This window comes from Macaca fascicularis, chromosome 5, assembly GCF_037993035.2.
Source record: "Macaca fascicularis isolate 582-1 chromosome 5, T2T-MFA8v1.1".
Classification (NCBI taxonomy): domain Eukaryota; kingdom Metazoa; phylum Chordata; class Mammalia; order Primates; family Cercopithecidae; genus Macaca; species Macaca fascicularis.
This window is the reverse complement of record NC_088379.1, coordinates 166,276,883-166,290,194: the sequence shown is the minus strand read 5'-3', so window position 1 is coordinate 166,290,194 and position 13,312 is coordinate 166,276,883. Positions and strand designations below refer to the sequence as shown.

The following is a 13,312-nucleotide window of genomic DNA, read 5'->3' as shown; positions in this document are numbered from 1 at the left end:
TTTGCCTCTTGATGTTTTTCAGTAACACCCTCTGCTTAGCTCTTTCTCCTCATTAAGAGAGTTCTATTTTGGTGAGCAAAACAGAGGCAAGCACCTTGCATTATTACTTCAGGGAACTTCAAGACTAGTAAAAATGCACAAAAACAATCATTTGGGAACAAGTTCCACTCTGCAAACTCTGAAATCAGGTAACCACCCTGGGAATGTGGGCTTCTATTTTCAAGACTGCTACTGCTCAGGAGGAGGGGTGAGGCAAGGCTAGGCTAAATTGAAATGCCACAGAGTTCACTTAACGTGCTTAATTAGCCTTTTTCTTGACTCAGTACAGGTTTTGTTGCTGTCAACCTTTGACTGTTTTCCCAGATTCCAACAAAGTTGACTCTGGCAGTCTTTGTTCCATTTGTGTGCAGGGATAGACCCTTGGCATTCACTACCAGATTGTTTTTGCTGGTGTCATTTAGTGAAATCTGTAGATTTCTTTTTTAAAAATGGAATGGGTAGTGATTTGCATTTGCTTTAATCATATTTTTGGCATATGATTTTTCCAATAACTAGACCATTGAAAAATGCTTTGGCTCCTATATAGGTTATACATATCCCTCTTGCTGTAGAAGACATATGTGCAGTTTTCTATTATAAAACCTGAATTATTTTTCTTATACGAGAACAAAAGGTGGAATAAATTCTATTCCCAAACACAGATCAACTATAGAATAAAAGCAGAAAAATTTCTGGTGAACACTGTAGAAAGGAAATGCAAGAGACTAGCCTCCTTTATATACATTTCCATAGTGATAAAGTAGCTCATATCTACTAGATTAATTGGTAGTTCTTTAAATTTTTAAAAGTCTTTTCAGACTTTTTATTTTTTAAAAAGGTTCCTCTTCTTTTTCATTAAAAAACAAAAACAAACACACACACACAAAAATGACGTTAGTCTTGTGAAGGCAGCAAAAAATTCTAGTGCCTAAGAAGTTTGTAAATCAGGAAATCCTATAGGAAGAATTAAGAAAAATGGTAGTGATTTTTATGGTGTTCAAGTATTTAAAGCTTTAAGTCAATATTTTGACTGTTAGTAATAATTATTAATAGTTCTAGGAAGTACTAACTACTATTCTGATGTTCTCAGAAAAACAAATGGGGTTCAAAGAAGTGCTAAATCCCTTGCCTATGATTGCATAGTAGATGGCATAGGTGGGATTTTAATCTACATCTTCAAAGCCCTATAAAAGGTCATGCAACTGCTGTAAAAGTGATCAGACCAAGTCCAAGGACCTAACATTGAGTGTGTCGTGTATGTATAGCCAACACAAGGAAGAACACTAGATTGAGAATATAAGCAAAGAGAAGCTCAATAATTTCCTTACAGAAACAAACCTTACCAAATCCCATCACTCAAAGCAAAAGGAGTTACATAATCTATAGATGCTACAAATATATTCTGAAAAGAAAACACAATGTGGCATTGTTTCAAAAATGCACTGCTCAGCTCCTAATATTTTGAGTATTATCCATTAGAGCTCAGCTATGTAGATCCTTCAAGGGAGGAATTAGTCCAAAGTGATGAATGATTTATATTATTAATAATTCAGATCATTAGTGATAATTAACATTCTTTTTTATTTGAAATAACTCTAAAAATATGTTTTACACATAATTCATTAAATGATTGCTTTTTGTTGCAAATGATGTACTTGTTGCAAATGATGCATCTGAAGTGTGTGTGTTTGTTTTTCATTTTTTCTGCCAGGCTTCCATCATAAGTGTTAGCTATATCCCTCTAGCTAGATCCCTTCTAGTAACAGTTCCTTTGTGACTTTCATCTACGTTTAATTGACTGATGGCCATATAGAGATAGGAAAAGCACTTTACAAATCCTGTGGCTAAATGAAAAGATCAAATCTAATAATTATAAGAAATTTAAAATCAATTAGCAAAATAAAAAAAACTTTCATTATTGAGTTTTAAATTAATTAACATTGATTACGTATTTTAAACATGTAACAGCAATGTAATTTCCAACCAAGTGAACTGCAACCAATTTTCAGTTTGCTTTTATAAACAATCTAGGTATAGGCCAGGTGCGGTGGCTCACTCCTGTAATCCCAGTACTTTGGGAGGTCGAGGCGGGCAGATCATGAGGTCAGGAGATCGAGACCATCCTGGCTAACATGGTGAAATCCCCGTCTCTACTAAAAAATACAAAAAAAATACAAAAAAAAAATTAGCCGGGCATGGTGGCAGGCGCCTGTAGTCCCAGCTACTGTGGAGGCTGAAACAGGAGAATGGTGTGAACCCGGGAGGCGAAGCTTGCAGTGAGCCGAGATCGGGCCACTGCACTCCATCCTGGTCGACAAAGCGAGACTCAGTCTCAGATAAATAAATAAATAAATAATAAACAATCTAGGTATATGTACTTTTCCATTCATAGAAATGTTATGATTTAAAACACTGAGATTCTTAAAACTAATTTATTATCTGAGTATTCTCGGATTTAGCATAATCACCATTATACACACAAAAACCAAACCAATGAAATTATAGTATTGAGGTAGACTTACAATGTAAGTATCATCAACATACTTTGGCTTTTCTATTTCCACTTTCTTCCTCATAAAATTTCTCAACATGTTTCTCTAGAGCATCATTGTGTTAATTAAAAAAGTAGTCATCAGAGAAAGGCTACTAAATTTAATAAGATTAAGTTTTCAAGCAGAATTGATGAAGTAGCTATAAAATTCAACTACTTCAACCTTGTTTGTCCTCACCTCTGTATTTTGTATGCTTAGTTCAGTCTCTAAAATAACTATGCCTTTTCATAAGTCTTCAATAAAACCACATTCAATGTTAAATTCTAAAGTTCAGTCACTAAATTGCACATGATAAAATTCAAAATGGAAATCATCAAATATTGTTGAAAATGAGAGTCAAGACAATTATCAAAGGTGTTATTTTGAGTACAGAAGTTGGAAAAATAATTAGTTAATGCGGATTGGAATTCAAAACAGATTTTCAAAGACAGGATAGTTTAGGGAACTATAAAAAATTATCTCTGATTAACATAGTAAAATAATGTCCTCAGAGGAGTAATAATTTATTCCAGTTTTACCATAGAATTGTTTTCTCATATACACTTCTATTTACTAAAATAATAGCTGCAAGCATTTTATCCTGGCAAACATTTAGTGTTATTGTACTACAAAAATTCTTTGATGATATTATATAATAGATTATAACGCTGTCAATGGTTCCCTATGTAATATTTAGTAACTATGCCCTTTCTTATACTATTTACTTATAGTTGTATCATTACCTCATTGATTCATTTATACTATAAGGAATCTTTTAATTTACAAATATTTTTTATTAAGTTTTATATCTAAACATATCCTGATATTTTTAAAATGATTCATCATGTCTATCTTGGTCCCATACTTCCTTGAAGATGGGTCTTTATATGGATGAATCTTTTTATTGAAGCATCAAGTACAGTCTGTATTTACATCTGGATACTTAGAAATGTATATTTAAGATTAAAATGATGATAAGCAATTCTTATGAGAACTATCTGAAATTTTTATCTAAAACTCATATATATTTTTATATACCTACTCATCTATTTATGGACCTATCTATGTATTTTTTCTCAGTATGAAAGTAATTTATGTCCACTGAACAAAGACTGCAAGTGTAAACCAAACAAGACAAAATGCACTTGACCTGAATAATACAGGTTTGCACTCCATGGGTTCACTGATTTCCTTCATAAATATATTGAAATTTATTTTGGAGATTTGGACAATTTGAAAAAATTCTCAGAACAACCATGTAGTCTAGAAGTATGAAGAAATGAAATAAAAGTTATGTATATTATAAAGCATATAATATATTTAGATACTAGCTTATTTTATTATTTACTATTATTAAATATACACAAATCTATTATAAGAAGTTAAAATTTATCCAAACTTATGCACACCGTCGCTTACATACTGTACATAATGCCATTCACAGTCCAGAGAAATGTAAACAAACCAAGATGCAATATTAAATTATAACTGCATAAAATTAACTGTAGTACATACTGTACTACTTAATAGCCACCTCCTATTGCTCTTGCAGTGAGCTAAAGTGTTGTGAGTATCCTCATAAAACGCAATCATCTCCACTCCATGTGAGCAGTTCATCTCTCCAGTAAATGTTATATCACAGTAAAAAGTGATCATTCACGGTGCTCAAGTATTTTTGACCATGTTCCATGCAATGCCATAAACTTTGAATAACAATTTGAGACACATACAAAGTACCACTAAGTGGTGTGGAAATGCTCCCAAGGATCAGAATAAAGTCAAGATATTAAAAGAAAAACTTGGTTTGCTTGATATGTACCATAGATGGAGAATAGCCTGTGGTTTATTTTAGCTTCTTCAACCTCTGCTTTGGAAACAGAAAGCTTCAAAGTACTGTCATTTCTCAAACACATCTAAGCATTAAGACCATTCAGAAACTGTCCTTGCTCTTGTAATAAATCTTTACTAAATGTGGCAGTTCTAGTTCTCTCTGCTTCCCCTCTCACAAACATGAATGTGACCATGCTTTATAAACAGGTATGTTTTACTGAACTATTTATGTGATGATGTTCAGATAAAAACTAAATCCTCTGGTACTTAAGTAGGAAGGGCATTCCATCTTTTCTTACAAGGGTTGGTGTGGGATAATATAAAAAACGAAATATAAATTCCTTTATGTTCGTTTATTCATAAACAAATGAATGATAGCTCATGTCAGATTTATGGTTTATGTCTATGAAAATACTGTGTCAGCTATAACATAATGGAAGATGTCATTGAAACAGCATATTGTGAGCGGGTTTACTTATTAATTATGTGTAGGGGAAGAATTATGATAACAGTATCTTATATGTTCAGCATTTCTTACCTTTCAGTTAGAAACATGACATTTATAATCCAATTAGAAAAAAAAAGAAAAGCTAGATATTAATAATCCTACCCGCACTTATTTATAAAACACTAACCACTTAATCATGTGTTTTGGATTTAAGCCTTCACAAGTAAAATTCCTGTAATACAAATTCCTATGGCAGTTCAATTTCTGTGGTTCTGGAATTTTTTTTTTTCAAAGAATATTACTTTAATAATTGGGACATCGGAACAACTTTCAAAATGCTTTTGTTTTAGAGGCGAATTGCAGCACAGTTAGTTTTTATAACAGAATAGAGTGTCTTGCTAACCCATTCCTCAAATACAGCCAATCACCACTCACTACTTTTCATTTGCAAAATTTAATGTGCATGCGAAGGCTTGTTTTGAAATCTGAGGTAGTGCAGATGATGGTGTTTGAGGAAGAAGATCATGTAGGAATGGAGAAGAATCGTTTGGTCCTTTCCCAGCTATTTGTGTGGAGATTGAGCCTCAGTGGTTAAACATTGAAAGTCAGTAGTAAGAACTGTTGAGATGACAAGTTCCAAGGACTCTGGAGACAGCCAGTGCTATGTTAAGCCAGGAGACAGAATACTTGTCATTCTGCAAATCTTACAGAGTTCTTGACTTACGAGCTTTAATGTATCTGGGACCATATGAGGACATTGCTCTTGGTGGTGACCATGACGAATTTACATATGGAATTGCTTGCAATCATGAGATTTCTTCAGTAGCATCTCAGGTGACTACTTTGAAAAGAGAATAGGAGCCTTGTAACATGCAAGTAGTCTGGTGACAATGCCTGGGGAATACTGTTTTATGAGACTGTGTGACTAGGGACTGAGTCAAGGACATGGGAAACCATTCATTACTCCATTGCAAGAATTGCTGCCTGGCTTCTGCGGATGTAGAGACCTTCAAGCACTGACTCTATCAGGTTTGTGGTTTTCAACCATGGATCCCTAAATACTGTTCTCTTCCTTCCTCTGCCAAATAACTTCCCTTACAAGTCTCCTGAATTGCCGCGACATAAATGCTAACTGCAGCTCTCCATATCCTTTGATATCCAGGTCCTAAAGTAAGCTAGAACATTTTCTGTGACTTTTAGCAAAAATTCTTGGGTAAGCCAAGGATGTATTTCAAATCCCATCATCTGTGCCCAGCTCAGGTTCACCTAGCACGCCACAGCCTACTGCTCCATGTTCTCAGTAAGTACTGAAGCAGTGCCGCTAATGAAGGTGGAGGTAGAGTGAGCTAGGCTGTCTTTATTTTTAACAATGTGAGATATTTGGTGATAAACCAATATGTGGACTGGAGATAGACACTGTTGGTACAAGTGAGAGCAAGAATAAAAACATGTATTTTTATTGTCAGTGTGATCTCTCTAATATACCTGAATGGAAAATCATAGCCACACTTGGGTAACACTATTTTTAACATTGTGAGAATATTATCTGCACAGAAAAATTGATAATAAGTTTATGTTGTTTTTCTCGTCCTTGGGGTATAATAATCTGTTGTCCCACAGAAAACGTTTTATGTGATTAATAATTGGAAAAAAATGCTACTCAAGGTGTAAAGGACTGGCAATTTCTATTTATTGAGAATCTACTGCATGCCTGATAATATACATGCATTTACTGTCATCCTCAGAGCAAGGCAGTACTTTTATCCTCTTCCTGTTGATGAGGAAATTGGAACTCATGGAAGTCAAGGACTTTACATAAGGTCACATTTACGCAAGGTCTATTCTTTTGAAAATCTGGATCATGAAAATAAGTTAGCTTGGAATAAAAGCCCTTACTTCATCCAAAACAAGTCTCTTCATAAGAATGATTTCAGGATCTTAGCTTAAATCATAAAAGCAGTAATTAAAGTTGAGCCTTTTTATGAACTTTGTAATGAACTACATTGATTAGACATTCAGAAAGAGAAAATGATTTGGAAAGAAAAAATTACTATAACTCTTTTCACCAAATTTGACAATCTATACAATGCTATGCTGAGATCCCACACTTTTCTATTGGCATTAATTTCTTAGAAAAAGCAGTAATTTTGAGAGTCAATTTTAACTCTCTTATTTCTCAGTCTGCAACTTTCTGTACATCTTCTGACAAACACTAGACAAACTATGTTAGGCCTAATACTGTGCAGGATTTTATTATACTAAGCAGGCATGAAAGTTGAGAGCCTCGTAAATATTAATCAGAGACTAATGAACAGTGGGAGACTTCTGAATATCAATCTGTACTAGGGGAAATTTTGAATTAGAGACATCACTTCCTAACCAATAAATCAGTGGTGAAAAATTGCAGGCGTTCTCATGCATCTGCTTATGTAGCTACATCTCCAGTCCTAAAGGAGCGTACAATGCATATGCCAAAATAGATGTAATTTTATCACCCCACACAGATCTGCATTTTTAACTGGACCATTTTTTAAAATTTTTAATTACTTCCAAAAGTAGCTAGATTGTATCACAGAAAACTTGAGTACATTCGGTAGTATCAAAGTTAAAATTGTTCGGGAGTAAAGAGAGCTTGTCTCATTCTTCCTCATTAGCATTCGAAAATCTAGCTCAAAGGGACTAGAAGACTCAAGGTTAAGAGGAGAGCTGAAATGTCAAAGCTTGATTGGCTCATTGCTTTTGTTCAGTGAGCCTAGTACTGCTTTTCCTCTGACCTCATGTACAATTTATAACAGAAAGATATTTTTCAACATAATTCATAATTTTACAAAGAATACAAATATATTTACACACCTATACGTCCTTAATGGCTGTCCATTAATAGAAAAATACTATATTTTTATTTATAGTAAATGGAGTTAGTTATTTTTTCAGACAAATCTGAGATTACATAGTGATACTTATGATGTTTATGATTTTTTTGATGCAGAGACACAAAAATATGGGACTCAGTTGACAGTTTGAAGCTTTTTGATTCCTTACTACTCAGATAGAATTTTAAAACTACACTATGTTTATACACCAGGCATTAATATTTTAAAGAAAATATGTATAAATAATTATCAACAGTATGAATGTTTCTTCATACCATCATAATCAAGACTGAAAATGTATCCTGAATGGATATGGTATGAGCTGGGTTTACAGAAAGTACACAAACACCTTTATTAAGGATACAGAAAAAGATAAAGAGTTAGTAAATAAGCTACAAGTGGTCGGCGTCATTCAGAGATACACTCAAAATATTATTTTCAAGTATATTGCTTTAGGCCATTTCGAATACAAGGAACAAGAAATAGTTATGAAATTAGGTAATAGTATAGCAGAATGCTATAATCAAGCTTTATTCACTAGCCCTGTTTCACTTTTTTATCACTCAAAATGTCTAGACTCATTAGAGACAGAGAAAGTTATGTTGATCTGCAATATATTCCCAGTGTCTTGTGTGTAGTAGTTGTTTAACAAATATTTAAGAAAGCTTTATAAAGGAGTAGCTATACATTGCGAATTTTCTTTCACATAAAAGAATTTGTACTCTCTCTAATGACAGCAAGTAGTCTCCTCATAAATTTTAAATATAGCTAAAATTATAATATGGTTTGTCAACTATATTTAATGTAAGAAGAATGGAAGCAATTATAATTTTATGTCTATTTTCATAAAACATCTGTGCTTAGGAACTCCCTTTCTTTTGCAATTGCAAAGCAGGACTGATTTTGAGAATATTTATTTTATTTTTCTATGATATTCAATATATACGTTTATTTATATTTTTGAGCCTGCTAAATGCTTACATTTAAAATTTTAAAGAGATATTACTCTGATTGCACCATATTTTGTACTATGTGTGGAAATGGTCATTTTTTTACATAAAAAAAACTATGTGTGATAATTAGCATAAAGATAATTACACAGATGATGATAACATAATTGGCTCTCTTCAGAGTTTTTGTTTTGCTTTATCTTAATATTCATAATAAGGTAATTTCATTATATTACTTATGAACACAGTGAATGGAAAAATATTTCTCTTTATTATGAGCTTTTAGAACTATTAGGCGGTGACAATCAATATTATTAATGCAAACATAAATAAAAGTCCTTTACAATTCTATTGGCCAATATCTACTTTGGATATAATTTTATTTAATAGTTTCTATCTCATTGTATCTTGTTTAACTTATCTTTGCTAGAAAGTTGCTTGTGTTCTAGGTGAGTTTAAAAATATATTTATACTTGCCACAGGTATCACTGATAATTCTCAAGCAATATTTAGCAAATATGCTTTGAAAAGTTCTGAACTAATTTAAGGTCAACAAAACAAACAAAAATTGTTTAACTGGCTTTAATATAAAAATAAAGTTCTTTATTCAATATAGGATAACAAATAAAATGCAAGCATATCATTAAAAATCACAATATAAATATGGAAAGGTTGAATATGTTATACTTAAGTTTATCTAAATAATGATGAGTGTCAGATTCATTTAATGGTCAAAAAACAATATAAGAAGTAAGTGAAATGAGTGAAACCAATATATGTTCAACTCTTTTACTCTTGCTGGATTTGGCAATAGTTAACCAAGCTTATTTAATATCAGATGGTTTAGAGACGTACAGAATAATGTATACTTCTTCTTTCCCTCTATGTGAAAAGCAAAATTTGTTGCTGCAATTAACTAGATGTATTGTTTTTAATTATTTTTCTTTCTACAGCATGAGTTATGATGATTTGGATATAACAAAAGAATGACCTAGAGAAAGAAGGAGAGTGGCACAATCTACAGACTAATTCTAGCACAAGTGTAACACAAATTGCTGCCTTGCCTGACAATTAGAGCCTGGGCTTGTGATGGACCTTTCCACCTGTATCTATGGCTAAAAACTCCATTGTTTCCAGTCTAACTCTGATTTTCATTTCTTTCAGGTTTGGATTTGTTCTTCATAAAGATGAAGCTGCATTACAAAAAATTGATCTTGAAACCATGTCATACATCAAGACAATTAACTTGAAGGACTATAAGTGCATTCCTCAGTCATTGGCATATACACACTTGGGAGGCTACTACTTCATTGGCTGCAAACCTGACAGCACCGGAGCAGTTTCCCCACAGGTCATGGTGGACGGTGTAACTGACTCAGTCATTGGATTCAATAGTGATGTGACGGGCACTCCATATGTTTCTCCAGATGGTCACTACCTTGTCAGCATTAATGATGTGAAAGGTCTTGTAAGGGTTCAGTACATTACCATCAGAGGAGAAATACAGGAGGCTTTTGATATTCACACAAATCTGCACATATCTGATCTGGCATTTCAACCATCCTTTACTGAAGCCCACCAATATAACATCTATGGTAGTTCAAGCACACAAACTGATGTGCTCTTTGTGGAGCTCTCTTCTGGGAAGGTCAAGATGATAAAGAGTCTCAAGGAACCACTCAAGGCAGAAGAATGGCCTTGGAACCAGAAAAACAGGCAAATCCAGGACAGTGGCTTGTTTGGTCAGTACCTGATGACACCTTCCAAGGACTCTCTCTTCATCCTAGATGGACGACTGAATAAATTAAACTGTGAGATCACTGAAGTTGAGAAAGGAAATACAGTCATTTGGGTTGGAGATGCCTAAAAACCCTATGATACAATTGATACAATTATTGGATGAAGCATTTTACAATACATTGCACTTAATCCATTGTTTAAATTTACAACTTAACTTTCCAAGTTTATATCCTAGTCAGATTAAATTTACTTGGTTGGCCCAAATAAAATAAGTTGTTTTTGACTAAGACATACACAATTAAGAATAGTGGTTAATTAGAAATACTTAGCACACTATTGAATGAGAAATCACATCAGTCACAAGAATCAAATGTGTAAATTATGCTTTAAACAATAAAGTAGGATTTAAATCATTTAAAAAACTAAACTGCAGGGAATTTCAGATGACGTAAGCATTATTTCATTTTGAGGGTAGTTTATTTTTTTCTCTGTCCTTTTGGTATGATTAAACAAGAAATAAAAGGTGTTGTGGAACCTTAAAATTCTTAATTCAAAATATTCGGTCCTGTCCACTGTTTATAATATTTTGTGCCTTGAAGGGAATGTCACAGGAGGAAAAGGAAGACTAAAACCTGCATACTAAATGCCCTCATAACTATAAATCTCTTGTTGTTAAAAAACATCTCTTGCGCCAAAACTTGCCTTCAGTCTTTTGTTTAACCCTCAGTGAACTATCAGTTGAAGGCATAAGTTGGCCTTAGCTTGTACACAGGTGTCAACCTCTACTTGACATTTACTGTATAATCTGCAGCATGCTATAGAAAGTGGGAAGGAAGGGAGGAAAATAATTACAGTCAAAATATTTCCAATCTATCTACTCATTTTGCTTTCAATCACTAGAGTGCATTATATTTTTAATGCAAGTTTGTCTGGGATGTCAACTGCCTACAGATGTTTATTACTAGCAGAACAGATTATTTATTAATAGATTGTTTCTTTTCATATAGTCCAATGGTTCATCATCAGGAACTTTCGGTTGTAAAAAAAAGAAATATTACTTCTGTCTGCTAAAGTAAACCATATATAGGGAAATTAACACCTAGGAAAAGAAAACTGGCAAGAGAATTGATGAGATATTAGTGGCTTAGAAGAATTAGTAATATAAGTTGGGAATAAAGGGGTAGCCCCATAGTGGTAAGTAAAGATGTAGTTCTCCATTGTTTTTGCTATTTAAATATAATGTATCAAAAACCTTTATTCCAAATAATTTCCCCAAATGGTTTATTTTATTCATATCCTATGTAATCCTAGAAGCACCTTCTCACTATGTGCTGTAGTTTGAAACCTAACTAATCCTCCTACTTGAGACACTGTAGAGAAGTAAAAATTGTTGCTTCTCTTTTGTTTTAAGAGGAAATGAGAAGGCCAGCAGAAGTAGATTAAAACTAGAGAGCTGGTTTATTAAAATAAGCAGATAATTACCCAGGCTTAAAGTAATAGCTTACCTGTTTTGAAAATCTTTGTACTTATTTTTGTTTTTATTGTTGCAAAAAATGTTAATGGGCTGTTGAAATGACCTCCATTTACTTAAGGTAATCCAATAAGATCTTTTTTAAATATACAAATTTTACTCAAGTTTAAATTGTGTAAAACTGCTTAGAAACCTGAAATTTTATAGTGTGTAATATCTTATGTGTATATAGCATCCTGAGCTGTGTGATACAGTAGATTTCTTCTTAGCAGAAACATCATGCGAGGTGGATTTAATAAACCACAAAAATCAGCTTATGTTGCTACTTATTGAATCTGCTTTACTTTTTAGTAATTTTCTTCCTTGTGAACATGAACCATATAAAGTGTCTGTGACTTAATGATTTCATGTAAGTCTTTCGCATACATCCTTCTTTTGTAACTTACACCATGTGGATGCTCTGTCTGTAGACATTGCTTGATAAAAGGAGAATAAACCTCTTACATTTTAGCCCTTGAGAGTTCAGTCAATGATTTAATATGCATACCATTTTTTAAAAATTCCTCCCAATGCTTCAGATATAGTGTGGTGCTCTGCATTATTCTGAAAGTGATGAAATCAGGTGAAGGTAAAGTAAACTGAGATCAATCAAGGAAAGAGAAGTTAGTTTGTCTTTTTATATAAAATCTAAATTGGATATCCCTTGATTATTCAATATTTGCAGCAAGGCATATGTTCTTTACATGATGTCTCTTTTTATAGAATACCTTCTTTTCTTGTGTATTCAATGAAAATATTGGACTGGAATATCAAAATTTTACTCAAAAGAGTAGGCTTTCCTTTCCATGACCTTACAGCATTAATCACACAAATACTGAGTCACTTTTAAAAACATTCTGATTGTTAAAATACTGATATTTGTGAGCTTTAAAAAAATCAGATGAATATGTATGTTACAATTATATCTGAAGTTGATATTTCTTCAAAGACAAGGTAAAAGGTTGAGTAAGAAATAGCATACAGGGAATCAGTATGATCCTATGCATACCCTGATTAAAGTGTACTGTAAATACTCATATTAGCAATAATGTGGGTGTGTATGAAAAGTGAAAGTGAAGAAAAACTAGGATAAAATTACGAGTAAACTGCTTTAAAAATAAGCTATAGGCTGGGTGCGGTGGCTCACACCTTGTAATCCCAGCACTTTGGGAGGCCGAGGCTGGTGGATCACGAGGTCAGGAGATCGAGACCATCCTGGCTAACACGGTGAAACCCCGTCTCTACTAAAAATACAAAAAAAGTAGCCAGGCGTGGTGGCGGGTGCCTGTAGTCCCAGCTACTGGGAAGCCGAGGCAGGAGAATGGCGTGAACCCGGGAGGCGGAGCTTGCAGTGAGCTGAGATCGCGCCACTGCACTCCAGCCTGGGCGAA

At 33.5% G+C, this 13,312-nt stretch overlaps 1 protein-coding gene across 6 annotated transcripts in view; it reads left to right on the top strand.

Moving 5' to 3' along the window:
- The window catches only part of FSTL5 (follistatin like 5), an 812,423-nt gene extending 800,031 nt beyond the window's left edge, over positions 1 to 12,392 (top strand). For all 6 annotated transcript variants that reach the window (XM_005556204.4, XM_005556203.4, XM_005556206.4 and 3 more), the window contains one exon: positions 9,836 to 12,392. In XM_005556204.4, the coding sequence (XP_005556261.3) occupies positions 9,836 to 10,538 (703 nt within the window). In that variant the 3' untranslated portion in view covers positions 10,539 to 12,392. The remainder of the gene's footprint in view (positions 1 to 9,835) is intronic.
- Positions 12,393 to 13,312: the final 920 nt, after the last annotated feature.